This window comes from Spermophilus citellus (assembly GCF_964194105.1).
Source record: "Spermophilus citellus genome assembly, chromosome: 3".
NCBI lineage: Eukaryota > Metazoa > Chordata > Mammalia > Rodentia > Sciuridae > Spermophilus > Spermophilus citellus.
The window spans coordinates 153,296,550-153,322,868 of record NC_138184.1 but is presented as its reverse complement, the minus strand read 5'-3'; the positions used below and the strand labels follow the sequence as shown (position 1 = coordinate 153,322,868).

At 34.7% G+C, this 26,319-nt stretch overlaps 1 protein-coding gene across 3 annotated transcripts in view; it reads right to left on the bottom strand.

The window, feature by feature from the left end:
- The window catches only part of SNX13 (sorting nexin 13), a 146,849-nt gene that overhangs the window by 88,746 nt on the left and 31,784 nt on the right, over positions 1-26,319 (bottom strand). For all 3 annotated transcript variants that reach the window (XM_081283845.1, XM_081283846.1, XM_081283847.1), the window contains exons 2-4: positions 7,925-8,037; positions 3,919-4,021; positions 184-273 (exon numbers count right to left, since the gene is read on the bottom strand). In XM_081283845.1, the coding sequence (XP_081139971.1) occupies positions 184-273; positions 3,919-4,021; positions 7,925-8,037 (306 nt within the window). The remainder of the gene's footprint in view (positions 1-183; positions 274-3,918; positions 4,022-7,924; positions 8,038-26,319) is intronic.

The window sequence follows — 26,319 nt, the reverse complement described above, 5'->3', positions numbered from 1 at the left end:
TACATCACCTCATAACAGGTGCTTAGTAAATCAAGCAATATCTTTACATACAAATGTTAAGGATAGCATTATCATAAACTTTTAACATTATTTCAATAGCAAAAAGGTATACCTTAGTATTTTCAAAAGAAATACATCTAGTATATAATATATGGAATTCAAATACCACATACTGAAACTCACTTGCTGGAGAGGTTCATCAATTATATTGGCACCCGTCAATCTTCTATCAATCTTAATAGTCCTAGCTTCCCGTTTCATTTCTTCTAAGCACTTAAAGGAAACCATAATATTTTATTGAGTGATTTAAAATCTCTCCAGTTGGCTTCAAATTGAATACTCATTGTCATTTCCCTTCTTCATCTTCGATTCAATAAATTATTTCTTGAGACTCTAATATAAATCAAACACTTTTCTCAAGATAACAAAACTAGGCACACAGAAAAAAATCTCTTATTAGCTTCAAAAACACTATTTAGCTGGGCACTGTGATGCACATCTTTAATTCCAGCAGCTAGGGAGGCTGAGATATGAGAATAGCGAGTTCAAAGAAAGCCTCAGCAAAAGTGTGGTATTAAACAACTCAATGAGACCCTGTCTCTAAATAAAATACAAAATACGCCTGGGGATGTGGTTCAGTGGTTGAGTGCCCCTAAGTTCAACACCCGGTTACACGCCCATCCCCGGGGAGGGAGGGAGGGAGGGAGGGAGGGAAGGAAGGAAGGAAGGGAAAAGAAAACACTATTTAGAATGTGGGAAAATTGAAAATGTACAGGTATATCGTTGCGATATTCTAATGAGACTTTAAAACTATAAAGTTATTGTTTCAGGGAGTCAAGTTAATAACTGTCTTTATTGGACAGTTCTACCTCTTCTACCTCCCCTTTCAAAACCCCCAATAGTACACCAGCTGCCAAATGAATGTGTTTTGAAATTGATTTTATTTAAGGATAATTTTAAGCAACAAAAGAAAATGTATTTCTCTACTTCTCCTTAGCTTTCAGAAATAAAAGCAGCCTGGGAATAAGGTAAAGGGTAATGGGAGACTAAATTAAAAATGTAAGTCAAAGCACAAATACACCACAAAATGTTTCAGTTATGATAAACCAAATATACAATGCTGGTCTTACAAGATTATAATGGAGCTGAAAATTTTGTATTTCCTACTGAACAACGCACAACTAAAAAAGCAGCAATGGAAAAAGAAAACTCAGAAAATCCACAGTAAAGGCTTTTTGCAACTTTTGCAAACACACACACATACCCCTCAACAAGCTCCTTTAAAAATCTGAAAACATGGACCCCAATATATTCATAGAAAGGAATATTCACAGTGTATTATCTGCTTATGAGAAAATCTATGATAAAAAAATTATAAACACAGAGTGACACATACACACACCAAGAAGTCACCATGGACATATTTCTGTAAAAAGTGAAACCTCCTCAAGAAGAGACTCAGGAAGATCTCTCAGAAGGCATTCCAGAAGAAAGCACTGTCATCATAGGAGATCACAGCTCCATGTGTTGCTAATCCTGAAAACCTTCTAGTGGGACAGGATGTAGAGGTGTAAGACAATGACAGTGACGATCCTATCTCTGTTTAGGCCTAGACTAATGAGGATGACTGTGTCTTTTACGAGTTTGTGTTTTATGCTGTTATTACAAAAGAGTCAAAAAGTTTTAAAAATTTATAAAGTTTATTAAGTAAAAAAGTTACAGTTGGGCTGGGGTTGTGGCTCAGTGGCAGAGCGTTCACCTTGCATGTGCGAGGCCCTGGGTTTGATCCTCAGCACCACATAAAAATAAAGAAATAAAACAAAGGTATTATGTCCAACTACAACTAAAAAATAAATATTAAAAAAAGATACAGTAGTCTAACTTATTGTTGAAAAATTTTTTTATAAATCTAGTGTAGCCTAAGAGTGTAGTGTTTGTTAATATCTACAGTAGTGTACAATAATGTTCTAAGCCTTCACATTCACTCACCATTCACTCCCTAACTTATCCAGCAAATGGTGTATGTACCATTTTTTATCTGTTTTTCCCATAATCTTACTTACTTTTTCTGTGCAGACACATTTAGACACAAAACACCACAGTGATACAATGACCACAGTATTCGGTGTGGTAACATACTATACAGGTTTGCTGCCTAGAAGCACCAGGACAGACCACACGGCCTAAGTTTGTAGTAGGCTATATTATCTAGGTGTGTATATATGCACTCTATAATGTTTACAAAATGACAAAATCACAGAGCAATGCATTTCTCAGAACATATCCCTGTTGTTAAGTGATGCATAAGTACATAGATTCCTGCCTTAAGTCAAAATATGAAACTACTAATATTTTTCCATAAAATGTACTTAAAAACCATATTTTAGAAATGGAAAATCAAAACTATTTTTATACCATTTAGTAGAAAATGAATTATAAAGGTACAACCTGTCTTAACTATGATTTATTACTATTTAGGATCTAAATTCCTAAAATATTTCCTATCCTCTGTTATATGCCACTTAAATGAATGTAAACTGGATAGTTAAGAAATGTTCCAAGAAAAGATGCATTTACTCAGACTTGTAAGCAAACAAAGAATACATGTTAACAAATTCTAAAGAAAATGAGAAAATGATTCAGATTATAAAAAAAGTTATAAGATTAGCTTGTCAATATGAAAGTCAGTAGGATTTAATGAAATTCTTATATTTCAGTAATAATATTACACATTACTTACCTCTGCATCTCCTACATGTTAGCATATAATGGACTGTAAAGTTATGTTACTGGGGCATTGATTCACAGTCATTTGTATCACTTCCTATGAGACGAAACCATCCCACCCCACAATAAGAACTAAAATCACTGCAAATCTTAAACCTACCCATAGTACCCAACTTCAATTTTATTTTAAAAATCCTACTTTTATTTTAAATAGAAAAGGATCACTACTCAAGATAATAAAAATTAGGGCTGAATTATTAAAACTACAGATATTGCATAACTTAATTGTAAGTTATATTTTTCAATGTAATTAAAGAAAGAAATGCAAATCTTTCCCTCTGATTTCCATTTAATGTATTGTATTCAAAACATAATATTCATTAACATTCTTACAAACCATATGGATGATTCTTTGACACTCAATGTTAATATAGTTAATACAGGAAAACATTCAAATTAAACTAACCAATTTATATCTTTTCTGCTGAGGGCCATTACCAAGTAGGAATGACGCATCGAAATTTCCTTGCCAGCGTACCCCATGTTAAATGACTTGCCTTGGAATTTCGCTGTTGACATTGCATGCGTGTTTGAGAAAGATGACCCTACTCAAGGACGAGGGTGGATCCAGGATTAGGGTGTATCCTGCAGTTTGAGGAAGTATCCCGCTTCTTGGGTTAAGGGCGTTCCCAGTTTAAGACCTTGGGTTTTAGGGAAGTTCGATGTTGAGGATTATTGCTGCTGGAAATAGGGTGTTCCTGCTACCTGAGCTCCCTTTGAGTTCTCTTGAGATTCAGAGAGCATTTTGGGAAGAAAGCCTCGTGGAGTAGGTGAATTGGGCGGCAGGAGAACTGGGATTGCCCCAGACGTTTGTGAAGGCCGGTGTGAGTTCGGGAATAAAGAATTGCTGTTTGAATCTACAAAGCTGTGGTGGCTCGTGATTCTGTGCCAAGCCGAGACACTGGCACTTTTCCTTAAATTTTCATTCCCACTTGACATTTAACATTAAGAAAGTTTCCAATGTGAATTTTCAAAATATACTTTTCTAAGTATGATCAGAAAGTCTCCCATAAATTTCCTAAGCATTAGTGAATAATAAGAAAATCTCCCAAGCCATAGAGATGATCACATTATTATCACTGCAAAGAATTGGACTTTTTGAGATTTTTCACATTCCTTTAGACCATTTACCTTAGGAACCCCAGTTGATGTTGGAGGAAGAAATGAGTGTTCACACTGCTCTAGGTACTTTTCTGAGTTTGTTTTTCCAAACAGAAGGGTAACCACTAAACCCCTAGAGGAAAAAAAATAATTAAAGAATTAAAAAAAATACTTGTATAAGTTAACACATCTACTATTCAAGTATATACTTCAGATGTTATAGCTTTATTATTCATCAAAAATGCCTTCTGTAAATTTACCCAAAAAATGACAATTTTGTTTTGAACAAAATTTAAAACAGCAATAAACAATTTGTGAATCACATATTAAATACACAATTCCTTTCAAAATTTTAATCAAACATACATCACAAAGAATCTCAGACATTTTCAAAATTAGAAAAATCAGTCCTTGTTAAATATGGAATCTAATAACAAGGATAAAGACAAATGACATCTAAATCGATGGCTAAATGACCCAATTCTAGAGTGCTAATTAAGGTGACATACTAATATTTATAACTTGACAATGCCTACAGAAACGAGTGCTATACAGAAAAAAATGATCCAGATTATGACTTGTTTTGAAACAAGTCTAGAATTATGATAATATCAATTTATCCTCAGAAGATTAATTATTTTTAAAACAATTAAAAGATCACAGTAAAATAAATACTAGTTCACTATTTAGTATTGACTAAATGTCATCACTATTTCCTATATTTAAAATTTACCAATAAGACAAAGCCTTGTAAATCCATAAAGGGAGAAAATTAACTTTAATCTGATAATGATTGCTAACCTTACAATAATTGAAAGACAGTAAAACATTAAATACTGTCAATCTCAACTACCAAAAGGAATAAGATTCTCAAAGTCATCCACTTCTTGTTACTACCTGTTTATTCACCAATCTTCAAGTATAAATACGTTAAGTAGAGTGGGAGGGCAGGTGAACACAGATTAAGATCATATCAGGGGGCTGGGGATGTGGCTCAAGTGGGAGCGCGTTCGCCTGGCATGCGTGCGGCCCGGGTTCGATCCTCAGCACCACATACAAACAAAGATGTTGTGCCCGCCGAAAACTAAAAAATAAATATTAAAATTCTCTCTCTCTCTCTCTCTCTCTCTCCCGGAAAAAAAAAAAAGATCATATCAGAATTCTGTTTTTGTTTAAGAGGCTGGCCTCAAAATTATCAGTAAATTTCATCCATCTTTTATAAATGATATTACTAAGATTCATGTTGGCTGTATATTTCACTTTTACCTAATTATTTAGAGAGAAATCAAACACAATAAAATACTTATATTAAATTAACCTCATATTCCTAAATTTAAAAAAAAAATCATAAAACAGACAGATAAAATATTAACCTCTGCCCACAGAGCAACAGTAGGAAGGCAAGCTAACCAACAGTTTGAAATTAAAGAGCACCTAATTAACAGTGTCAGCTGTGAGGGTTAAGTAAAAACAGGTACTACCAATGCTTACATTATCCAACAACTATAACAACGCCATGAAACAACCATAGTATGGTACTGACAGTAGTACCCTAGGATAAAAATCAAAATAAAACATCTTTTTCTCTCTTAAAGTTTCCTATATATTTGAAAATAGGAATTAGCTGTGGCTGTAAAAAAAAAATGAAAACATGATCAATATTTTTTTGTGGGTAAAATGCAGAATTTAAAACAAGTTTTATTAGCAAAAAAGGGGAAAGAAGATCCCCAGGAAAATGCATTAATTTCAAACTTGCATTTTAAGTAAGAAAAAAAAAGCCTCTTTTAAAACTTACACAGCAAGAAAACACACAAAAACTAAGAAATTATTTTGAATTTATGAAATGTCACCATTTGCCTTAAAATTGATACTTAAAAGTCAATTTTTTCTTTAAATTCAGAAGATTTTTAAACTATACAGAGTTAAATTAAAGAAGGGAAAATTATTCATAATGAGAGCCAAAATAAGAAAGATTGGACTTAGGAAATTATGATATTCATTGCCCATAATTGAGTAATCTGGGAATACTTAATTAACTAATCCTCCTGAGATGAGTTTCAGAGGTTTGCTGGTAGAAATAGAAATAAAAGTACCCTTTTAATGGTAGTGAGTTTCAATGAGATCAACACAGTTTGGAAGAGAATGTCAAACCAATTTATGATTTAGCATAAACTTGGAATTTCAGACCTCATCATGTGACTCTAAACAGTATCTAAAGCGTTTTTGTATCCCAGCTATTCATGAGGCTAAGATAGAAAGACTGCAAGTTCCAGGCCGACCTTGCCAAACTTAGGACCCTTTCTTAAAATAAGTAATAAAAGGGGTTGGTGATGTAGCTCAGTGGTAGATCACTCCTGGGTTCAACTATCAGTATCTAAAGAATAAAAATATATAAAAAATATAAATATTTTTAGTACCCTTCCCTCAACCTCCAATGACCCATCTTATCTAAAAAATTGTTTCAGAAATTCTAAGTATCCAAAACTGTTTTTATAGAATTATTCCTTCAAAAACCAGCAGATTCAGAAAGGGAGCAAAAAAGAAAAGTTTCCATGACTTTGGAATGAATGGACTGATGACCTTTCCCTGTTTCTCAAATTTTATATGACATTTAGTATAAAAGAAATGATTCTCTACCTTTCAAAGGCTCCTACCTTTGTCTCTAAAACTGCAATTTCTCACCTTTCCAAAATACTGGCAAATATTGCTAAATTCTTTTCCTTCACTCTTGCCACGGCTTATTAGTAATATTAGAAGAAATCTCTACCTTTCAGACAAATATCTCAAGAAAAATAATCTCCTTTCAATCAGAGAAAGCAGACCATGAAACTATGCAGCCATGCTATACCCTTAATTTGTAACAGGACTATAATTAGAAAGCCCATTTATGTTGCAGATCTCTAAGGTCTTTCATCATCTTTGTTAACAAAAAAGATATTTTGAACACTACATTACTTGATTCCTTTAGCTAAAATAAGTTTTGTTTTAGTACACAGTACCATACTTAGACAATTATCATAAAAATACTGAATCTAACACAAAATACATTTTTAACATAGCTTTCACATAGCTGCTCAATTTAAGCAATTCTCACTTTTCAATAATCAGTGGGAATATCCATAAGAAACAACTACACACAACTTTCAAACCTGTACCCTGAAAGAGGTGGTAGGTAGTATAAATATTCAGAAGCCGCCCCTTTGGTATCTCATATAGTCTCTCAAACCATTGTTATATATACTGTTCCATTCAACTAAATACTCTAAACCTGGACTCAAACAACTCCTCCAAATATTTCAGGTCCCAAAAGACATTTTTAGAAGAAGCCTCAAGAGTTCATTCTGCAACTAATTACTTACACACACACACACACACACACACACACACACACACACACACACACACATTAAAATACTCCTCTCCTCTAAGCTCCCTTGTTTCTAAATAATAAACATTTCACTTGTATATATATTTTATGTTTTCTTACAATTCATATATGATACCAGTGCTCTAAATATGAAGTTATAACAAAGTATGGCTAAAACTTCCCTTTGAATGGTTTATTATCTTAAGTGAACACATAAACACTGTAAAACAAATAACCATGAAGATAAAACAGTAAAATCAAGTATTTGAATTTTCTAGACCAAACTAACCACATTCATTAGGGAAAATGAGAAACACTAATATTTGAAGTCTAACTAATGAAACAGTATTTACATTGTGAAATTTGATATATAAATTATATAAGATCATAATAAATCAGAAATATCCAATTTTAAAAGGATAAATAGCATCAAAATAAATTTTAAAATCCTTTTTCATATTATCACAAAAAAGAAACTGAAACATTATTTTTGAAGATAACACCCATATTTTTAGTATCTTAAATTTACCTTTTTTTAAAATTTTGGTAAAATGCTTGTTTAAAAAAATCAGCATTCACGAATAAATCATACTCCTACTTTTTACCATCTTTTTTTTATTTTAACAAGATATACATGTGAATTGTAAAATGATCACTGACTATACTTACCCACCCACAAAGCAGAGGATATAAAAGGCCAAATAAAATATTACAAAGGGTCCAAAGGTTACTAGAAAAAGGACGACGCCAAGGCTTCCCCATCCCCATATGGATAGACTGGCCTGAAATAAAACAAAAAAATAAATAAATAAATAAATAATTGTCCACATGAATTAGAAAAGAATCAACCAAACTTTTACACAGTTTTAAATTTCTACTTTTCAACATTCGTGGTATTGTTTCAGCATACATTAAAATATTTACTTATAGAAATGTTCTTCGAAATTTATCTCCAAAAAACAACATATGATAGAGATTTATGGAAGATCAACAATAACTTAAAAAACAATTAGTGGTAATACAAAAAAACAGCATGAAGTAGTTTCACAAATTGTTAAATAAAAAGTTGGCATGAAAAACATAACAATATTTATAAAATATATGCATATTTATATTCATAGAACATAAAAGATTAAGTGGGCTACAAAGTTATACTTATTTAGAATTAAAATTTCATTTTAAAACTAAGTCCCAATGACTATAGCATTTTTTATTAAAATTTCAAGAAATCCATCTCATTGAAAATAGTGATATTATTTCATTTAAACTGTGTACAGAAACCCATAAAATTGTACTTGCAAAAGTTCCAACTTTCAATACTACAATTTACCAAAAGTTCAACAAAACATTTCCAAGTCTCCATCCTTTAAAAAAAAATTTTCATACAGAATTATACTGTTTATCCAGTAAAAATACTCCTTTTGTTGAGGACAAAACTGATGTTAGCAATTTAATTCATTATGAATAAATAAATGTATTCAATTCAACAAGTTTCTACATCCATTTGCCTAGCACCCTGCGGTATACAAAGAAAGCATTTGTCCCACTCCTACCATCAAGGAGCACAGAAAAGAATGTCTTAGAGGAATGAAACAATTAGAAACTGAACTAAAAGAAAATAATAGAAAGCATTATAAGATACTAAACAAATTGAAGACCAAAAATCTGAGGAACAGACAACAGGTGCTGTGGATTACAAGAGAAAGAGTTTTATTCATTCATTCACCAGTTATTGATTGCTTTCTATGGGCTAGACACGATTCAAGATACTAGGAATATCATCCTCTAAACTCACACTATAAAAAAAGGGCTGGAAATATAGCTCAGCTGGAACATAACCATATGCCTTTTTAAGTTTATGTTGTAGAAGAGGGGGAAAAATTAGTAAATATATGCTTATATCAGATGGGGATAAGTGCTGGAGAAAAGGCAACTGTAGTGACCTGTCTAAGCAGTTCTGAATGATTACATGACTTATGAACAGAAAATACCGGACATGATTTATTTATGGAGAATTTATTTATAATACTGAGTCTTCCTGCAGCAAAATAATATTTTTCCATTTAATCATGTCTTCTATAACCTTCAGTGGAGTTCTTTGTTTCTGTATCTCCCCGCCCAACCCTCCCATGTCAACCATAACTGGTTCGTTTGTGTATTTATTATCCATTTTCCTCATTCTAGACACTATTATCTTCTAACTAGAGGAATGATAATACCTGTTAACAAAGTTTCTTCTCTGCCTTCATGCTTTCCTCCTTGAATCAGCTGGGAATACAATTCCACCTACAGAAGTGGTCTACTCTGACTTGCCTTCTAAAAGCTTAAAGTAGGGCACAGTGATTTAAAATAGAGAGCAGTCCAATTCCTCTGATGAAACTTCGGTTGAACACACAGTACCTGGATCCACACTATGGCACTGCCAGATACCCACCATAGGTAGGAAACAGACACTATTTTCTAAGACTCATGCAAACCTTATCCACTGACTTCCCCAGAAAAAAGATCTTATAAACTCTCCAGAAAGCTGAAACTAGATGTGACCCAGATACTTGATTCAACCGGCTTTCTCCAGTGAGATATGACCTAATATTAGCAGTATTACTTTTTCTTTTACAGTTAAATTTATGCTTACTAGTCAGTTTTTCAAAACCAAAAAACTATAGCTTAAAGATATATTCAGAGGCTTTAAAAAGAAAAAAAAAAGTGACTATCTTTGGGGATAAAGAACATGGGTAACACACTGGGGCTTCTCAACTAATCAGTAGAGTTTTACTTCTTTACCAAGTGTTTGGTTTTAACTGTATAATTTACTCTTCAGGTTAATATCTTTCATAACTAAAGAAATGAATCATGATTAGTTGATATGGGGAAGACTAACAGCAATTAGTTAACAAGGAAAGTTAATAAATTTGTCTAAAAACAAGTTTTGAGATTATTACAAGTCTTGAAAAGAATATAAAAACATCAAAAAAAACCCTATTCTTTCAACAAAATTTGTGAAAACCTACAATGTGCCATCTGCTAGTGGTTTAGCCTTAGTGTGAGAGATTTTCATCTCCCTGCCCCCCCTTTCCTTTCCCTGGAATGAGGATCAAACCCAGGGCTTCCAGAATTTCCAGCATGGCAGGCAAGTGAGCCACTACTAAGTTATGCTTCCATCTCTCAGGAGAAATTGTTAAATGCCAGAAACTACTGAAATTAAACATTTCTAAACAAGCAAGCGAAGTGCTCATTTGCTTTGCAGTTAATCTCTTAGAATTATTAACTTCAAATGTTAAACTCGTCATTGAAACATCAAAATACTGCATTGTCTAAGACAAAAAAGATTTTGTTGTTCTTAGTGTGCTCAGATCTGTAATTGGCTGATATTACAATGTTATTAGTACAATGAATTAAGAAAAACATTTCAGGGCTGGGGTTGTGGCTCAGTGGCAGAGGGCTGGGCTAGCGTGTGTGAGGCACTGGGTTCAATTCTCAGCACCACATATAAATAAATAAATTAAATTAATAAAGGTTCAAGGACCACTAAAAGAAATTTTAAAAAAAAGAAAAACATTTCATCTAACACAACTTAAAATTTCCTAAAATGACAAAAGATGGTAAAATTTGGGATAATTTGGTACTATGTCAAAAACCTTTCACAAATTCAAACAGATATTTATCAAACAATTGTACTGAAATAAATTTTAAAAAGAAAAGAAATCTACATAGGTGGTTTACACTAAAAACTCTTTACTACCATTTCCTTTGCTAAATACAATAATTATTGCCTATGCTGACTAATCCAAGAATTACTCCCAACTATGAGTTAGAAGAAACCTTCAAGATCATCAGATGCAATCCTTTTCAAACTTAAAGATTCTTAACTGCAGATTTTTAAAATGCAGATTCTGATCCAGTATGACTGGTGTAGGGCCTGTGAGTCCTTCTTTTTTTTTTTTTTTTTTTTTGAAAGGCATAGACAGATTTATTTAGGAAAGTAGAAGCATATTCAGGGATAATGGGGGCAATCTCAAGAGAGATAACATTAGGGGAAAGCAAGGAAGAGTCCTTCATTTTTAACAAGCTGCCAAAACTGTTTAGAACCAGGAGCAATCTATATATTTATAAATCTCCCTTCATTAGTTTTTAGGTCTATAAAAGCCTTATTCACAATTCCAAAATGTAAAAGGATCTAAAAACCAAAATTATACTAAGCATTCCACATAACAGATCTCACTCCTGAGAACAACTTATGAAATAAAAAGGCAGTAGCATATAATGCTCAAAAATTAGACTTCAGAGTGAATTTAAATTTTACCTACATGCCTTCCTTTCCTCATTCATGTCACTATGTTATTGTGAGACGTAAATGAGCCCATGGTCCTGTAGCCAGTTTTAACATAAAAATCACTATTTCAATACCTACTTTAACAATAAAGAAACTAAGGCTCAGAAAGATTTTTTAAATTGCCAAAGGTCACACAAAATAAGAGCAAAGTTTGATTCTAGGCAATTCTGACTCCTTAATTAACCTTAAAATTTGTCAGCTAACAATTGTCTGAAGTTAAAAGCATAGTAAGATAAAAATGCTAAAGTCAAAACTGAGTACCTTCTTTTACATAAATATTAATAAGTTTAATATGTCCCCCAAGAAACTAGTAAGAAAACTACCTATAATAAATCTATGTTATAAAGCCCTAGTTTGAACATAAAGCATATACTTTTTATTAGAAAATAAACTTACCCTTTTGTACCCTAAAGAAAAAATGGAAAGAACTTCCAATTTCAAACAATGTCAACTTCTTACCATGTTTAGATCCTTCACGTATAGGGGTTTGGCTTTAAGTTCAGACAAAAATTGATTTCTGCTTCTAGGGGTCTTAGACTCAAAAAATGAGAATGCAAAGGATCATACATGCCTCCTGACAATAAAAAGCAAGTGAAAATTATTTATCTTGTGATAATCTATGCCAATCAAGACAAACCAACATTTACCTCATTTGACCCTCCTCATATATATATTTATGATAGGAAAGGCAGCATAATATTTTACTAAGTACAGAATCAGAAATTAGGGATTTCAGTTTTCCACTAACTTTCTGTATAACTTCTGAAAAATTAAGCTGTTTTGATCCTAAATTTTCATATGAGATCATTTCTCAAAGTCTCTAACAGATTGGTTAAGTAACTTTGTTCATAATGACACAGCTAATTTGAGTGCAGAGCCAGGACTTGATTTTCCCAGTTCACATGGAAGTGGGGCCAAGAAGAAACAGCTCTTTTACAGCAGCTAGAAAAAACTGTCAGAAGACTCATGGAAAGGACTTTAGACTCCAAAATGAGTCTCACTAGAGTGAATCAGGTCAACCACACTAACAATTATATTAGCTTGGCATATTATATGCATTATATGACAGAGAGCAGCCAAACAGACAAGGCTAAGAATGTTAAAGTTCATATGACTTCAATGTCAACTTTAGCCATGTTAACTACATACAGTTAACAACCAAAATAAGGAAGCATAAGAAGAGTGGCTTTATTATAAGCATAGCTTATTTTCCTCATACTTACTTCCATTTAAAATAAGTTGGAAGCTCTTTTCCAGGTAATTTCAATAGAATATTGTCCTGACATGGGACTCCCATCATACAAGATTATATAATAATTTAACCAAGGCCAGGTACCTAGAATCTGCTCACTAAATATCAACATTCTAATTAATTAATTTACTAACTAGAGAAGGAGATTTCGGAGGAAATGGGAAAAGGAAGGAAGGAGAAAAAAGAAAACACAGAAAAGGACAAAGAGAAGAAAACAAAAAAGAGGGAAAGTAAAAAAGAAAAGGACCCTAAGATGAAGTACTCCTCTTCACCCTCACCTTATGGCTTGAGATAGCATTACCTAGTTCTACCATCACAAACCCGTACCAACACTGCACCATCCAAAACAAAAATCAAGGATGTTATGGTTTGGATCTAAAAATGTCCCATAAATAGCTCATGTGTTAGACAATGTATCAATGTTCAGAAGTGAAAAAATCAGGTTAAGAGAGCTATAACCTTATCAGTGGATTAATTCATTTGATTAATAATTTGAATGGACTATAAGTACAGGTAGGTGGGTGGGGCTGGAGGTCACTGGGGGTGTGCCCTTGAGCCTCCTCTCTTGTTCCCTCTGCTTCCAGGCTGCCATAAGATAAGCAGCTTTCCTCCACTATGCATTCTGCCTCATCTCAGGCTCAAAGCAATAGAGTCAGTTGTCTATAGATGGAACTTTTGAAATAAAAGTTTCTTTCCTCTTCTAAGTTGTTCTTGTCAGGCATTCTGGTAACAGAAATGAAAAACTGACTAACACAAAGGGATTGATCCTTGTTCTTCCCTGGAATGAATGTACAAAAATAGTGGTATTGTGGATGGCTCTACATACCCTGACACCAACCTGCAACACAACTTTGTTTTCATGGAACAGTCCTACAAGAATCATCAGTACATATGATGGGGTCAACTGACTCCAAACCCCTTTTCTCATGCTCCAGTGACAGGAAAACAAAGATCCTCTTCCACTCACCCCTATTCAAAGTTTCCAATATGTCCTTGTGAGAATGATTAAAACTGGCAACAAGGCACAAGTTCTCAATATAGTTGTTGAGCCAGGAGATATAGAAAACCTACAGGAAGGATAGACACCTCAATCAACTACCTTTGTCTCAGAGCTAGCTAACTGGCCAGCAAGCAAAGATCATGACTGCCAAATACCAGAGGAGTTTTCCTTCCTCTCCCTACTGAGGTTCACCACAATAATACGCATATGTACACATCTCTCTGAATTCTCACATTTTTTGTAACAATTATCTCCCTTGGGGTGTAACTTCATAACATTTCCAAGACTGAATTATGTACATCTATTTAGGTGACTGCTAAACTAATCTTTCAATTTTTTTTATTATTAAAGCAATGGGAATAAAGGTCATAGACTTTCACAGGCAAAAAATTAAGGCTCCTAGCATCCAGTGATAAAGAAAATAAAAGGTAACAACTATTACAAATTCTTTGTTTTTGAAACTAATTACAAAATACCTATACACAGTTTAGAATACTAGTAGGTTTATTCATATTGTATATTATTTATTCAGAAAACAACCATGGTAAAGTTGCAGACTCCCTCCCTGCTCCCACATCCCATACACTGGGAATCACTGAAGTAGGGACTAGAAAATATAACGGTATTTAAAACTCAGAAGTTCACATTACTGAAACGGGAAAAATAATAAGAGAATTTACAAAATCAATGGGGCTATATAGGAAAGAACAATCCTGCTGACAGGCTTCCAACTATTATTCAAAGTCTCAAACTGTAAAACTACTAAAGGTTCCTGAATAACTAACAAAAGATCTAGTAGATAGTCATGGCTAAAAAAATAAATAAATAATAATAATAATAATAATAATAATAATAGTAGTAGTAGTAGTAGAAACTATTCTTCTAGGAATAACTATTTTTTGCCTTAATAACTTTTAGTAAATAACTTTTAAAGAATAAATTTTCAATAGAAAACATTAGGTTCTCTTATAGCAGACCTTTTAATAATGAGAAAACTAAGACTCCCATTTTTATAAATATCTCCTTTTGACAGATAAAGGCCTACTGTAAATGTGTTTACAAAAGAGATTGATATAAAAAAAAACTATTCCTCTAAAAGTAAATGAAAGCAAAAAACTTAAAGCTCCCAAAGAATAATACAGTTAAATTTCAAATTATATTGAGCTGATTATGTGAGGTAATAAGAGTCCATTATACCAGAAAATACCAATTCTATTTACTTTGAATGAATTGTTTTCTTTGTACCAACACATTTATTCTGATTATTTTGCTTAAAAATAACTACAAAGTAATAAAGTATGGGTAGCTAATGTTCACCTAAGAAAGGGAGGGTGTTAAATACATACGCATTTTCTGATTGTCTTAAAAGAAACAAACACATGCCTATAATCCCAGCTGCTCAGGAGGCTGAGGCAGGAGGATAGCAAGTTCAGTCAGCCCTAACCAACTTACATTCTGAGTTCATTTGCTAAATGAACCTGAAACCTGCCAGGCATGGTGGTACATGCCTATAATCCAGAAACCTGGGAGGCTAAGTCTACAGGATCAGTAAGTTGAAGGCGAGGCTCAGCAACTTAATGAGACCCTGTCTCAAAATCAAAAATAAAATGAACTGGGGATATATAGCTCAATGGTAAAGCACCCCTGGGTTCAATCCCCAGTACTACAAAACAGAAAAAGGAACTGAAACAAACATTTCTATTCATGTCGATTACATTCTTGTAGCAAAATATCGAAGTATTTTTTGTGTTGTGTTTTATAATTTTGTACTTAAATATGCAGGATAATAGGAAAAAAAGTCCTTTCTAACCATCCCAGTTTTAAGTCACTAATTGCAGGTTCCAGGATCAAGACCTCAACAAGTAAAGAGTTAAATGCAGGTGGCAAAAAGTCAATGCCATTATAGTTACTTAGGATGGGTCTCAGCCCATCCAACTCATGACCCCATAATTACTCAATCTTGTAAGTCCAAGGATTCAACCTGTCTTCTTTTCTACTAAAATCAAGTACACCTCAAAATAGCTCAGTAGGGCATGTGGCTGGTCTTTGTTACAAAGAATTTAAAAATTGAGAAAGTGATCAGAAATTAGCAGTTTGCTATGTTGCATTCCAGGAAAAAAAAAAAAAAAAAAAAAAAAAAAAAACTGGAATAAGTGGACTCAAACCCCAGCAAGGCAGTAACTGGATGAAGCAGAGTGCAACACTCACCATAAACATGAGATATGAACACTCCAGTGTTGCCATAGTACCAACACTTGCTACACAGTCTACCCAATGCTAAGTTTTTTGTTGTTGTTATTTTTTTAAGAGATGGGGGTCTCACCATGTTGCCTAGGCTGGTCTCAAACTCCTGGACTGAAGCAATTTCTGCCTCTACCTCAACAGTAACTGGGACTATAGACATGGGCCACAATATTTTTTATCATTCTAATCTTATAGCTATTTTGATTAGAGTGTCAAGAAATTTGCCTGTACCTACACCACTATCAAAGTTGAGAAAATAAAAGATAAATCAAAAGAATAATATTATATTTTTATAACAGCAGCCTATTTATTACTAGAAGTTAAGCTCTAAAAATACATGCCCATTTCATATAGGTATTTGAGTTCACATACCTGATTTAAGCATTTATTTTTCCCCAGTTTAGTCTGACAATAAAAACCACAAAAAGGAATAATTAAGAAATCAAGGGCTGAGTATGTGGCTCAAGCGGTAGTGCCCTCGCCTGGCATGCGTGGGGCACTGGGTTCAATCCTCAGCACCACATAAAAATAAAAATAAAGATGTTGTGTCCACCGAAAACTAAAAAAATAAATATTAAAATTTTTTTTTAAAAAAGAAAGAAATCACAAACAGGGGCTGCAAATAGGAAATTTCTGTAAACTGTTCAAATGGGAAAGAATAAAGGAAATAAAAGGGACCAAGGAAAATGAATTCTACTGAACCTGATTATCTCTCCTACATAGAAGAAAGCTTACTATCCCCAAGGCTATTTCTACTTTCTTATAATCTGACTATATATGTAATCCCTGGGTAATTTTGTCTCTAATCTATCACTTTTCACTATTTTATATGAATTATGACTTCCAAAACTATTTCAGAAACTTATATTCAACTACATTCAGAAATGTTCTGCCTACGTTTCTCATGGGTCCTACAAACTCATACTCAAAATTACATTCACTACATAGCCCCAATATTTAAATTTTAATGCCTACTCAATTACTTAAATTGAAATGTTAGAGTTTCTTGGGACTACCATCTTAGAACTCTTTTCCAATCAGTTATTATGGCCTGTCCATTTATACTCTAAATGCCCTAAATAGCATCCCCACCAATTGCCAAAGACTGAGGCTAAACCTTCCTTACAGCTGCATGACTGCCTTCCCATTATCCCCTTCTCCTCACTACCAAAATGACCTTTGAAAAAGGTTCTGAAACACCTGGCTTTTGCATAAGTAGGGGCTGTCCTCTTGTTTATATTCTCCATTTTAGCAAGAACCTCTAGCAAGTTTCCTTCAAAAACCAGCTCAAAGTTTTATCTTCCATAAAATAAGCCTTCTCCTGTAAGTACCTCACCCTCTTCCCAAACAGAATATTGGTTTCTTGCATTCTCTACTCTCATTGTACTACTTAAAATTCTATGGTAGTTATTTATGTGTATCTGCCTTTTCTAGATTAAAAGTTTCTTTTATCCATTCATTAAATATTTACTGACATCTATGTACTTAGGGTAGACAGGCTCGGCAATTTCAAAGGTAGGTAAAAAAAGTTCCTGGGCTGGGGTTGTGGCTCAGTGGTAGAGCGCTTGCCTAGCATGTGTGAGGCACTGGGTTTGATTCTTAGCACCACATATAAACAATTAAATAAATAAAAGCCCATCAAAAAATATTTTTATAAATGTTCCTGGACTCAAGAAGCTTATAGTCTTATAGAAGAGAAATGTGTATACATAATTATAAAACTATACAGTAAAGTGACAGATATACATCAGCTATTACAGGCATTAGGAAGGGTCATACCATCTGACCCAACTAATGGTTAAATCGTGGAATCAAAGGAAGCATCTTAGAAGAGGTGACACACATGATTGTTCTCAAAGAATAAGCAGGATATAGGCAGGTGAAGAACAAAGTAACTGATAGACAAAAACATGAATTGGTACTGAAGAAACAATGTTCCAGAAGGAAATCACTGAAATATTTTGAAGAGGTGGATTGTGAGAAATCACAAGGGACACTCAAGTTTAAACCACTCCAACAACTATTTGCAAGATTAGAAATAAACAAGAAGATAGGGGCAGAAAGGAGCCAGATTTAAAGAAATATCTAGGCAATATAATCAATTATCTTTGTGATTAACTACATGGAGCATGAGAAAGCAGCCATCATAGCGTTTTAAGCTTGAGTAATAACAGGTGAAGAGCCTATCATCCTAGACAAAGAGAAAAAGTTGGAAGAGGAGGAGGATTTTTTTTGTTTTGTGGATGAAGGAGTGGAATTCAGCATGGAATATGTTGATATGTATATAAGACCTTAAGTAAAGATAGTCAGCAAGTAACTAGATATATCAATACAAATCATTTTCAAGGGCCATACTCTAGGCTAGAGATACAAAATTTTAGTTACTAATACATAGGAAATAATCTTAAAAATAAGAATGAACTAGGTCATAAAAACAGCAGCAGACAATAATGGAGTACTAATATGCATCAACATTTAACAGGCCCTTAGTGACTGGCAGTGTCCAAAAGCAGAACAGTTCAACAAGATAATAGAAATCAGTAAATATTCAGGGATTTGACAACTTGAGGGCAGTTGTTGCTCTTACTGAGCGTAGCATCAATATAATGAGCAAAGGACCAGACTGCCATGGGTTCAGAGTGAATGGGAAGAGATCAGGCTTTAAGAAAGTATCCAGTAAAAAGGAAGCCAACTCAAAGTACAGGTGAGATCAGGCTTTAAGAAAGTATCCAGTAAAAAGGAAGCCAACTCAAAGTACAGGTGAGATAAGGCATGACTCACACATCAACAGGGGATGGATTCAGAGGCACAAAGAACATGTGACCTCTAATAAATTTAAGAAGGACAGCTCAATTTCCAAAGCAAGGATATGGAACATACCATATTCAAATTAACATATTCAGCATAACATATTCAACTCCTCCCCATGGCTAGGAAAATTCCCAGAATACAATAAATACTCAAAGAGTCCATGACATGCATGGATACGTGAATGAAGTCAGCCCGAGTTTCCTTTTCTAATACATTAAACACTCATTTACCGAACAGTGAACCATAAAACATTCATAATAAACACTGAAATAAAAAATCTTACCCCAAAAAGAGGCTAAAAAAAAAAGCTTCCTAATAAGCACACATCTCTGCCATTGAGAATTACTGAAATTCACTTACAATTAAAGAACTTATTACACAGATGCAAAAAATATAGAATGACCAAACAAAATTTATTCAGTCTTTTCTATTCAAACAAAATCCTTTTAACAATTTAGTCTCTAGTCAATAAACAACTGAATATGAAACCAGTACATACTATAAAAGGCAAGTTTCATATGCTTATCCCAAGCTCTCACAACCCTGAAAATAACAACCTATCTACCTTTCCCTTCCTGATGCCCAACCTAACCAAGTATACCTGACACAAAGGCAACCAACACATTTTCTGGTAGATAATGTATACCCTGTGAGACCTGGCCCCATTCATAATCTGAGCTAGACTCTGAATAACTTGAAAAGTTATAAACTACAGCCAGTGAACAGGTGAAGCTGCAAAAGGATACCTGCATTGAGACTGACATAGTCATTCTGAGGTCAATTCAGCAAGCAACAAAGCCAACTGAAAGACCAGACATGAAGTAGATACATGCTGAAAAGCCAACATAAGAGATTATATGGCTGCTGGGAGATGTGGAAAGAGTTGACATTTTTTAGTTACAATCGTTTTTTTAGTTTCCATTTAATTTTGCTTTCATGGATTCCCTTTCTTTCTTAAGGTAACTGAAATATATGTCTGATCCTTACAGTCTAAAGCCTCAAACAAAAAATCCTAACAATGAGGTAAATGACAGAAATGCAAAAACCCTTTTTGTTTTTGTTTCTTTAAGTCACTAGGCATGTACAACACACTGAAACTAAAGTGGAAGTACACAAATTCTGGTTTCCTTTCCTACCTCTGCCCAAGACATAATGTGAAGTTGGATTATCAAATTTGTGCTTAAATGGTTAAAAAATTAACTGAGGATGACAGTGTGTACAGTATATGTATGTGTACACAAGAAATTTAAAAATATATTCTTGAAGCAAATCCTCTGGAAGTCTCTTATGAATTTTTGTAACTGCAAGAAGGATAAACATTTAGAGTATAAATGATTCCTAAGACTCTCTGCCTGGGTTACACATAATAAACTATCTAGCTATTAAAAGCACTAAAGGACTGGGGTGTTGCTCAGCAGTAGAGCACTCACCTAGCACGTGTGAGGCCATGGGTTCAATCCTAAGCACCACATAAAAATAAATAAAGGTATTGTGTCCAACTACAACTAAAAGACAAATATTTTTAAAAAAGACCATTACTAAAAATGCATACAGTGGCACATAGCATAATTCCAACTACTCAGGAGGCTGAGGCAGGAGGATCTGCCAAGCAGGATCACAAGTTTAAGGCCAGACTGGGTAACTTAGCAAGACACTGTTTCAACATAATTTTTTTTTTTTTTTTATACAGCACTTGCCTAACATGTGCAAGGATAGAGGTTAAATCTCGGGGGGGGGGGGGGGGAGGGAAAAATAAGATTGATATAATCATAGCCACGCTAACCAAAAGAAAAAGAAAGAAATTGGATTCCAACATGGCGGCGGGCGCGGAGAGATCAAGTCTCTGACCTCTTCAGCTGTGCGGGCATAGGGAGTCGTAAACAACCTAAATCTGTTTGCTCAGGATCACTAGGCAATGCTGAGCTGACGTGGATCTGGGGCGAACAGTCTGGGCCTCTCAGAACACACACTGAGCCCGGATCGGCTGAATTCAAGCTCCCGTTTGCCTGCTTCCCGCACACAAACAGCTGTGACTCAGCACTAATCCATCTAGCTGAAACAACTGGTCAGCCCTTCTCATCCTACGGAGGTAAATGCCTACCGAGCCTTCATAGGTAGTGGCCACAGGTTTGAAACGGGGCTTAGGAGAGACAGTAAGGACCCACCCGTTGCATTGGTCGCCCGGCAAAGGGAAATGAACTGTCGCCATTTGCAAGAGAACTGACGTCATCAGACTGCGGCGGAGCAGGTAACTTCATTGAAACCTGCGGCCACAGGTGTGTAATTCCCTAGCCTTCCCTCTCCACACATCGGAGAAACCTTAAAGGCCCCTCCCAGCTCTCCCGTAAGGGCCCCTCCCAGCTCGCCCGGGAGCGCGATAGCCAGCCCGAGGGAATCAGAAGTGGTGCTGCACCCGTGGCGCGGAACTACCGCTCCCACCAGGGCTGACTGCTGAGGCCTCTTGCACCAGCTACCGGGGGCGTGGCTACCAGAGGGCAAGTAAAATTCGCTGAGGATTCTCAGCCCCAAGCTCTACAAACTTAGGGTCTGAGGGAATGGCAAACTGGAAGAGTGTGCCCAGTCGTTCATGAAAACAGGGCTCCCGGGAGCAGCAGACCTGGCGTGTAGCCAGTATTGTGGTGAGCGGCACCCGTGAGAGGGGCCTGGCTAGAGGAAAAGTGGGAAGTGACTAGACACAAGAGGAGGCCCTAGGCACTCAGGATTGGAGACTCGCCCCGTCTGGGAGGAGCTGCTGCACAGTGATTGGTTCCCGTGTATTGACAGGAGAAACTTGGCCTGGTGGGCACAGCGCCACCTACTGGAAGAGAAGTTAATCAAACTCTAAGACTGCATTTATTAGGTTTTTTTTCCTTTTTTTTTCTCTTTTTTTGTGATTTGGGTTTTTGTTTCACTTTCATTTTTCTTTCTTGTTGTTTTTTAAAATTTTTTTTACACTTTTTTTAATTTAATTTTTTTCTTCTAATTTTAATTTTAATTTTTTTTATTGTTTTCATTTTTTTTAATTTTTTTTCTTTTTTAATTTCCTATTTTTTTCTTCTTTTGTCTTTTCATTTCTCTTATCCCCCCTTCCTTGAATTCTACCTGCTTACTCTCATTCTCTTTAGTGACTTCTTCCCTTCCCTTCTAATACCTTTCCTCCCAAGCATCAAATAAATTTATAGGAGTAAACAGTAACTCAGCAGTCAAACAGAACAAGAAGTAACATGAGCAGCTTCAAAAAACAAGGAAGAAAAGGAGTACAAACAATGCAGGACAGCCTAAATATTCAGGAGGACCTAGAGTCATCAGAAAAATGGTCATATAAAGAACTCAAGGAACACCTTAGACAAATGGAATGGAACCTTAAAGAGGATACAAGACAGCAAATTCAAGCAGCGAAAGAACACATTGAGAATGAATTACATAAACAGATAAAAGAAGAAGTTAAGCATCTTTATCAGGAGATAGAGATTATAAAAAATAATCAAACAATAATTCTAGAAATGAAGGAAACAATAAACCAAATTAAAAACTCAATTGAGAGTATCACTAACAGAGTGGAGTAAGTAGAAGCCAGAACGTCAGATAATGAAGACAAAATATATCATCTTGAAAAGAGTCTAGCCAACTCAGAAAGGCTGGTAAAAAATCACGAGAAAAACATCCAAGAGTTATGGGATAACATAAAAAAACCAAACTTACGAGTCATCGGGATAGAAGAAGGTACAGAGATTCAAACCAAGGGAATGAGTAACCTGCTGAATGAAATAATTACAGAAAACTTTCCGGAAATAAAAAAGGAAACAGATATACAAATTGAAGATGCATACAGGACACCGAGCACACAAAATCACAGTAGACCAACGCCAAGGCACATTGTTATGAAGATATCCAATATACAGAACAAAGAGAAAATATTAAAAGCTACAAGAGAAAGGAGACAGATTACATTCAGGGGTAAACCAATAAGGTGAACAACGGATTTTTCATCACAGACACTGAAAGCAATAAGGTCATGGAACAATGTATTTCAAACACTGAAAGACAATGGATGCCAACCAAGAATTCTGTATCCAGCAAAATTAAGCTTCAGGTATGACAACGAAATAAAAATCTTTCATGATAAACAAAAGTTAAAAGAATTTGCAGCCACAAAACCAGCATTGCAAAGCATTTTGAGCAAAACACTACACGAGGAAGAAATGAAAAACAATAACCAAAACCATCAGTGGGAAGTGCCTCAGTAAAGACAGAGGGCGAGGGGAAAGATAATCATGGAGAAACAAACTAAATTTTTTTAAAAAAGGATAAATAATCAAACATGGATGGAAGTACAAACCATATATCAATAGTAACTCTGAATGTTAATGGCTTAAACTCTCGAATAAAGCGACATAGGCTGGTATCATGGATTAAAAAAACAAATCCAACAATATGCTGACTCCAGGAGACACATCTGATTGGAAAAGACATACACAGGCTGAAGGTGAAAGGATGGGAAAAAATATACCATGCACACGGTCCTCGTAAGCAAGCAGGAGTGGCCATCCTCATAAAGAATAAAATCGACTTCAAGACTAAGTTAATCAAAAGGGATAAAGAAGGACATTATATACTGTTAAAAGGAACCATTCACCAACAAGACATAACAATTATCAATATTTATGCACCAAATAATGGCGCTGCGACATTCATAAAACAAATTCTCCTCAAGTTCAAGAATCAAATAGACCACAACACAATAATTATGGGTGACTTCAACACACCTCTCTCACCATTGGACAGATCCTCCAAACAAAAGTTGAATAAAGAAACTATAGAACTCAATATCACAATCAATAACCTAGACTTAACTGACATATATAGAATATATCAACCATCATCAAATGGATATACTTTTTTCTCAGCAGCACATGGATCCTTCTCAAAAATAGACCATATATTATGCCAGAGGGCAACCCTCAGTAAATATAAAGGGGTAGAGATAATACCATGCGCATTTTATCTGATCATAATGGAATGAAACTGGAAATCAATGATAAAAGAAGGAAGGAAAAATCCTACATCACATGGAAAATGAACAATATGTTACTGAATGATCAATGGGTTACAGAAGACATAAAGGAGGAAATCAAAAAATTCTTAGAGATAAATGAAAATACAGACACAACATATCGGAATCTATGGGACACAATGAAAGCAGTTTTAAGAGGAAAATTCATCGCCTGGTGGTCATTCCTCAAAATCAGAAAAAAACAACAAATAAATGAGCTCACACTTCATCTCAAAGCCCTAGAAAAGGAAGAGCAAAATAACAGCAAATGTAGCAGAAGGCAAGAAATAATTAAAATCAGAGCGGAAATCAATGAAATTGAAACAAAAGAAACTATTGAAAAAATTAACAAAACTAAAAGTTGGTTCTTCGAAAAAATAAATAAGATCGACAGACCTTTAGCCATGCTAACGAACAGAAGAAGAGAGAGAACTCAAATTACTAACATACGGGATGAAAAAGGCAATATCACAACAGATGCTACAAAAATACAGAAGGCAATTAGAAATTATTTTGAAAACCTATATTCCAATAAAATAGAAGGTAGTGAAGACATCGATAAATTTCTCAAGTCATATGATTTGCCCAGACTGAGACAGGAGGATACACACAAATTGAACACACCAATATCAACGGATGAAATTGAAGAAGCCATCAAAAAACTACCAACCAAGAAAAGCCCAGGACCGGATGGGTATACAGCGGAGTTTTACAAAATCTTTAAAGAAGAACTAATACCAATACTTTTCAAGTTATTTCAGGAAATAGAAAAAGAGGGAGCTCTTCCAAATTCATTCTATGAGGCCAACATCACCCTGATTCCGAAACCAGACAAAGACACCTCAAAGAAAGAAAACTACAGACCAATATCTCTAATGAACCTAGATGCAAAAATCCTCAATAAAATTCTGGTGAATCGAATACAAAAACACATCAAAAAAATTGTGCACCATGATCAAGTAGGATTCATCCCTGGGATACAAGGATGGTTCAATATTCAGAAATCAATAAATGTTATTCACATCAATAGACTTAAAGATAAGAACCATATGATCACCTCGATAGATGCAGAGAAAGCATTCGACAAAGTACAGCATCCCTTTATGTTCAAAACATTAGAAAAACTAGGGATAACAGGAACTTACCTCGACATTGTAAAAGCTATCTATGCTAAGCCTCAGGCTAGCATCATTCTGAATGGACAAAAGTTGAAGGCATTCCCTCTAAAATCCGGAACAAGACAGGGATGCCCTCTATCACCACTTCTATTCAATATAGTTCTCGAAACACTGGCCAGAGCAATTAGACGAAAGAAATTAAAGGCATAAAAATTGGAAAAGAAGAACTTAAATTATCACTATTTGCAGATGACATGATTCTATACCTAGAAGACCCAAAAGGGTCTACAAAGAAACTACTAGAACTAATAAATGAATTCAGCAAAGTGGCAGGATATAAAATCAACACGCATAAATCAAAGGCATTTCTGTATATCAGCGACAAAACTTCTGAAACGGAAATGAGGAAAAACACTCCATTCACAATATCCTCAAAAAAAAATAAAATATTTGGGAATCAACCTAACAAAAGAGGTGAAAGATTTATACAATGAAAACTACAGAACCCTAAAGAGAGAAGTAGAAGAAGATCTTAGAAGATGGAAAAATATACCCTGTTCATGGATAGGCAGAACTAACATTATCAAAATGGCGATATTACCAAAAGTTCTCTATAGGTTTAACGCAATGCCAATCAAAATCCCAAAGGCATTTCTTGTAGAAATAGATAAAGCAATCATGAAATTCATATGGAAAAATAAAAGACCCAGAATAGCAAAAGCAATTCTAAGCAGGAAGTGTGAATCAGGCGGTATAGCGATACCAGATTTCAAACTATATTACAGAGCAATAGTGACAAAAACAGCATGGTACTGGTACCAAAACAGGCGGGTGGACCAATGGTATAGAATAGAGGACACAGAGGCTAATCCACAAAGTTACAACTATCTTATATTTGATAAAGGGGCTAAAAGCATGCAATGGAGGAAGGATAGCATCTTCAACAAATGGTGTTGGGAAAACTGGAAATCCATATGCAACAAAATGAAACTGAATCCCTTTCTCTCGCCATGCACAAGTGTTAACACAAAATGGATCAAGGAGCTTGATATCAAATCAGAGACTCTGCGTCTGATAGAAGAAAAAGTTGGCTCCGATCTACATATTGTGGGGTCGGGCTCCAAATTCCTTAATAGGACACCCATAGCACAAGAGTTAAAAACAAGAATCAACAAATGGGACTTAATTAAACTTAAAAGTTTTTTCTCAGCAAGAGAAACAATAAGAGAGGTAAATAGGGAGCCTACATCCTG